The sequence below is a fragment of the Vigna unguiculata genome, chromosome 4 (assembly GCF_037176805.1).
Source record: "Vigna unguiculata cultivar grain cowpea cultivar isolate G323 ecotype 2 chromosome 4, ASM3717680v1, whole genome shotgun sequence".
In the NCBI taxonomy this organism is placed as follows: Eukaryota; Viridiplantae; Streptophyta; class Magnoliopsida; order Fabales; family Fabaceae; genus Vigna; species Vigna unguiculata.
In genome coordinates, this window is record NC_140795.1 from 4,806,064 (window position 1) to 4,812,223 (window position 6,160).

The 6,160-nt window shown below is 33.1% G+C and overlaps 1 protein-coding gene across 1 annotated transcript; it reads left to right on the top strand.

The window, feature by feature from the left end:
• Positions 1-343: 343 nt before the first annotated feature.
• Positions 344-3,992, top strand: LOC114182682 (plant cysteine oxidase 2-like). The gene is made up of 5 exons (XM_028069601.2): positions 344-841; positions 1,997-2,115; positions 2,218-2,380; positions 3,173-3,391; positions 3,507-3,992. Exons 1-5 carry the CDS (start codon positions 622-624, stop codon positions 3,629-3,631), a joined length of 846 nt encoding a protein of 281 aa, XP_027925402.1. The 5' UTR covers positions 344-621; the 3' UTR covers positions 3,632-3,992.
• Positions 3,993-6,160: the final 2,168 nt, after the last annotated feature.

The following is a 6,160-nucleotide window of genomic DNA, read 5'->3' on the forward strand; positions in this document are numbered from 1 at the left end:
TGATGGTATATAATAAATTATATATAAAAAAAAAACCCGCTGTTGAAACAGCCCACTGGAATGGCAAGCATGGCCCCTGGTTTTCTGATTTGGCTTCCAAAAACCAACTGTTTTTCTCTCTCAAGTAACCCTGCCACCACTTCTTCTACCTCTTTTATATCAATATCAATCCACATTCCTTACCCACCACTGCTTCACCCACACAATTTTCCAAGCCAATTTGTAAAATTTTCACACCCATTATTGTTATTGTTATGGTTAGTACTAGCATCATCTAAACCTTTTACCCCCTCACACCAACACAACACAACACCACCCACAACATCAACTGTGTAAAAAAAAAAGGAAAAAAGAGAAAGAAGTACAAAGAGAAAACATACACATATACACAGTTAGACAAACTCTACCCTTTAGCTCATATTATTAATTTTTGTTAACTTGTCATATTATACCCTTCTCCTCTGTTTTTGCTCTGTTTCTTCTTCTGGGGTCTTTGTTTTGCATTTTGGAGAGGCCTTTGGAGTGCCCATTTTGTGAATTTGAGGCTTTGGGGGTGTTTTGACGTTGCATTATTGAGTTGGTGTGGAAAGTTGAGGCCTTTTTTGGTGGGGGTGGTTTTGGATGGGGATTGAGAAGACCTTGGCTGAGAGAAAAGGACGAGAATTTTGTGGAATTTCAAGGGAAACCATTGCCAGCAGCAACTCACGGCGGAACCGGCGGCGTCAGAGGAAGAAGCCGCCGGTTCAGATGCTCTTCGAGACTTGTAAGGTTGTCTTTGCCTCTGCGGGGACAGGCTTTGTCCCTCCCCTTCAGGACATTGACAAGTTGCGGTCTGTTCTAGGTACTATACCATGTTGCTGTTTTTCCCTTCTTCTTTCTTCTTTTTAGCTTATGATTGTGCCATGTGTTGTTGCTTGTTATTGGTTGCTTTCCCCCTATCTGGGGTGGGTGTCAAAATTTTGATCTGGAATGCAAATGTTTAAATTTGTGTGTTTTTCATCTTGATGTAAGATGTAATCTCAATTCTAATGTGGTATGGTGAAATGGGTTGGATTTTTCTCTTATTATTGGAATTATAATAATTTAGTTTGGTCATGGAGTTTGTATTGTTGGAGGGATCAATAAAAGGGTGGGTGTATTTTATGCCCCAATTCAATAAAATAATGTTAATAATCAGTGTATGCTTTTGGCAATTGCTTCAATATCACAAATTGCACCAGACTTGTGTGGGGTTTATGCTTCTTTTATATTCTAATTTTGTGTCTTAACGTGCATGCATGTGTCTTGCATATATGCACCGAGGTTTCTGCATTGGCTATCAAATAAAAAAATGGTTGTTATCATGTGCTTGTTGTGTCCCCGAGCAAGATATATATATTGACATTGAACTAATTTCAGTGTCATGTGAACTACGTGTTTGATTCTAATATGAATGACATCAAACATAGTGAAACTCTTTGCTTCTCTCTCCTCCCTCTTTTTCTCATGTGTCCATGTTGATAATTTTGATTCTCTATATCATAATTTTGGGCTATTCAGGTGATAAAATTAGCTAGATTAATGGTTTATGAAGACTTTTAATCCTATTATTAGGTGGGAGACAAAACAACCAATCACTGGATTTGATAACTAGTTGAATGCTTGTAGCAAGTTTTTTGTGTGATGATGATTGCCAAAGAGGGAAAATAAAAATTATTCTGTTTTGGAGGCCTAGCACAAAACTCTTATTGTTCAGTGGGAGTTGTTAAACATAGGAATGCTACTCTTAGTTGGTTTTATATGTCTGAACCATAATTAATGCATATAGTGAAATTTTGTTGTATATATGTTCCTTTGGAACCTTAATCAATTACCTGGACCACACGTAGCTCCACAGTGTTGCCAAGAATTATGAACCAATTGTTGTAAACTGTTTTTTTTTTTTTTTTTCGTGTTTTATTATATGTGTCATGATGCAAAGCATGCAATGCAACTCTTGCTGTCTCTCTTTGTGCAGATGGAATAAGGCCAGAAGACGTTGGTTTGAGACCTGATATGCCGTATTTCAGGACCAGTGCCACTCAGAGAGTGCCAAGAATCCAGTACCTGCACATTTATGAGTGTGAAAAGTTCTCGGTATTTGCACATGCTAAACCTGGAACTGATTTCATGGTATGAGAGTGAGTGATGTTTTTCTTGTGTAGATGGTAACCTTGTTTTGTTGTGTGGTTTTTTCAGATGGGAATATTTTGCTTGCCACCTTCTGGAGTTATCCCTCTTCACAATCATCCTGGGATGACAGTTTTCAGTAAGCTACTTTTTGGCACTATGCACATCAAGTCATATGATTGGGTCGTTGACATGCCTCCTGAATCTCCCAACATCATCAATCCTTCAGAAAGTGAGTATCTTTTCCTATTCTTGTAACATGTCAGTGTACTTTGAGGACATGTTGCGATAGCTGTTACATGTCACAAAAGAATGCTTTTAGAACAAAAGATTCAAAGCTTTCGTTATCTTCTAACTGCACATTCAAGCCCCATGAATAGTGACAAATACATAGAAGGTGGTGTTTAACATTTGGTATATGTACATGCCCTTCTGTGTTGAAGGTGCTGTTTGGTTTAAGAATAATAGAGAAATGTACCTAGAAGGAGTTTTGTTGCTAACTAGAATTATCTTTAGACAAACCTATGTTGTGTGTGCATTAGGAACTTCCTATAGTAACCCCAACAGAACTCTCAAATACTACACAAACTTCTCCAAACGTCAAAACCCTCTTGTATACTTTTCATCTCAGAATGATGTGAACAATTTCATGATCAAAGATTGATTGATGGTGTTATCTTTGTTTGCTTTTACTGTGTCTGAGTTCCAAATGCTTAGTGAAACATCTTCTCAGTTGATTGTTGTATTGAGTCAATATATCTCCCAAGTTTCTTCCTTTCATGGTGAAAGAGAAATGGAATGACATACTTTTTGACATGCCCTTTTCAACACATCTTTATTATTGTTGAATTTCATGTGTCTCACTGAAAATAGAGTGGGATCCACATGATTCAAAGGCCCCACATAAAAGGGGAATTAGTGAATTAGCGAATTAGCACCAGTTACTCCTTCATAGTATTTCTTTTTTTTAAACTGTTCTTGTAAGCACAAAGAAAACAACTAATGTTTATAATCTAATTTGCAGGCCAAACTCGTGAGATGAGACTAGCCAAAGTTAAGGTTGATGCTGATTTCACTGCTCCTTGCAACCCTTCCATCCTTTATCCAGAAGATGGTGGCAACATGCACTGTTTCACAGCAGTGACAGCATGTGCAGTTCTTGATGTGCTTGGTCCTCCATATTCTGATACTGAAGGCAGACACTGCACATATTACCACAATTTTCCATTTTCCAACTTTTCAGGTATCTTGCTACTAATGCATGAATGCATGCACTATTAGTTTCTTAACTTTTTGTAATAACTATTCTTATAAGTGATTTCCATTAACTGATAGATGCACATTATTTTGATTTTCAGTGGATGGATTATCCATACCAGAAGAGGAAAAGAGTGCTTATGAATGGCTACAAGAGAGGGAGGAGCTTGAAGACTTGGAAGTAAATGGAAAGATGTACAATGGTCCAAAGATTGTGGAGAGCTAAATTACTGATAATCAATCATATCTTCTCACATTACATACACTCTCTTTGAGTTCCTGTACTCAGTTGTTACCCTTACAGATATTTTTTTCTGTCAATTTCTTTCTTTTTCAAGTAGAGAAACAACTCCTGTGTTCTTCTTGTACCCTTTTTGTTGTTGTTTCTGTAGTGTTTTTTGTTTTCTTTTATGAAACATGAGGCACTTGCCATGCACTTGGTGCTGTTTTCAGTCTCTATAGTTCTTTTGTGTACATACCAAGAAACAGAAAAGGACAAAACTCACCGGAAATTAAACTTCAATGAAGGTGCAATGCAATTAGCTGATCCAGCCTCGTTTTGTAGGCTAGTTGGTTATTTCATTCAACTCACTTTTTCTGATGATTTAAATTAGCTACTTTGTACACAATTCATGTGTTAATAACTTGGTATGCAATGTTTCAGCAAAGCCTGGTTTTTTAATGTTCATCTACACATTTTTCTGAGCTTATTTATATGGTACTATCTACAATGGATCATGTAGAAAATAAAGAGGAGAAAATGTAATCCATATATAACTTGATTTTTATACTCAATTTACCCATTTTTTTTTCTATTACTTTTCAATGGTGGAAACATGTTTTATATAGCAATTAAGATAATTATATAATAATACAGTATATATAAGACCTTTTCTTTATCATACATATTTATATTTATATATACGTATCATATTAATATATACACATAAAACATTTTAACGAACTGTGTTTCCTTTGATAAAACCATTATCATTCACATATAAGTTATATTGACGCTTTAAAGTTTATTAATTATTTATTATCACATAAAAATATATAAAATATGAGAAAATTATGTCTAATCCATGAAAAAAATAATTTCAATATATATAACTATCATTAAAATTTCATTACTAGTTAAGATAAAAAAAAGGACAAACTAATGTAAAATACAAGAAAAACACCATAATATAAGCTAACAAAGTATAAGTAATAATGTTGATATGGATATTGTCGTGCCTATAGAATCACAGAAATACAAAGAGTTCGTTTAGAATTGGTAACCTTAGATAAATGCTTGGCCTTTAATCATTGTGAAGATCATAGGTTAATTGGTTATGTGTGGTGAATGAATTATACTAGTAATAATTAAGCTAAAGTTATCGATAGTTCAAACGATTTTCTTTAATGTTATATATGTGTTATTGTGAGAATAGTTGCATGCATGCATGCATGATGGTGACATCATAATTCAAGTGATATATATAGCGATATATATGTGTGTATATATAGCTATCAAAGTAGCCACGTAGCTACCATGGTATATATGCATCATAGGGTATAGCTGTTGGAAAATGTTGCATGAATTATATATAAATATATGTTTTTTGTTATATAGTTGATTAGGTTTTTGACCTTAAGGGACAAGGAAAGGTGAGAGAGAAGATGGAGGCATGTGAGAGAGATTTCATGCACGTGATAGAGACATGAAACCTTGGATGCAATTTGAAGGTAGCTAGAATGTTTGAACGTAAAAAGGTGGCTCTTGGAGCAACAAGAGGGTCAGAATTTTCACACACACACAAAGAAAACATTAGCAGAGAAAAGAGAAATCGTTTTCCATTTTTAAGATTCGTTCGTACGAGTTGATGTAGATAACTTAATTTTCGTACTTATCATTTTGAACAAATAATTTAATATAACTCATAAGAGGTGTAAACTATGAACCAAATAAATTATTGTATTAATTAAATAAGTATTTTTGGTTCCTTGATCTCATCAAGTTTGTAGCCTGGATTCACAACAAAACTGCGGGGTTTTGGCCCAACTCAAACTTTGCGATGAACAAACAATTATTTAACATTTTTTTGTGCATATCAAGATATCATGTACCTTTCTTTTGGATATATATATATATATATATATATATATATATATATATATATATATATATAATACTATTAATATTTTCATATTAATTTTTATTCATTGCTCTAAAATAAAAATTACAAATACTTTTAAGTTTTAGTTTTTTTAATTCTCTATTTAGTTTTTTTTTTGTTATTCTCTATTGAACATTAAAAATACACTATTTTCACACTTTAAAAATAGTTTTAATATATTTTAAAATTTCAAAATCAATAACCATCAATGTATCTATATATTTACATATTTTGAAGACAAATTAGATAAATGGCACGACAAAATCCAAAATCCAAATTCCTTATATTTAGTAATTAATACTATTCTAATGATAGACATAATTAAAATGTGTTATTGCTATTAGTTCATATATGGGTAAGTGACATGAATAAATTGTATTATGAAATATAATTAATTTGAATTAATTGTATATTTTTCTATTCAATTTCAGAATTTTTTATATTTTCCAACAATTTAATTAATTGCTAATTTAACATGTTCATTGTTTTGTGGTGGATGACGTTGACGTGGATTGGAGATGTGATATATAACAATAAAGATGTAAAACTACGTACATGACTAATTATACGATAAAAGAGTTACATTTTTTTGT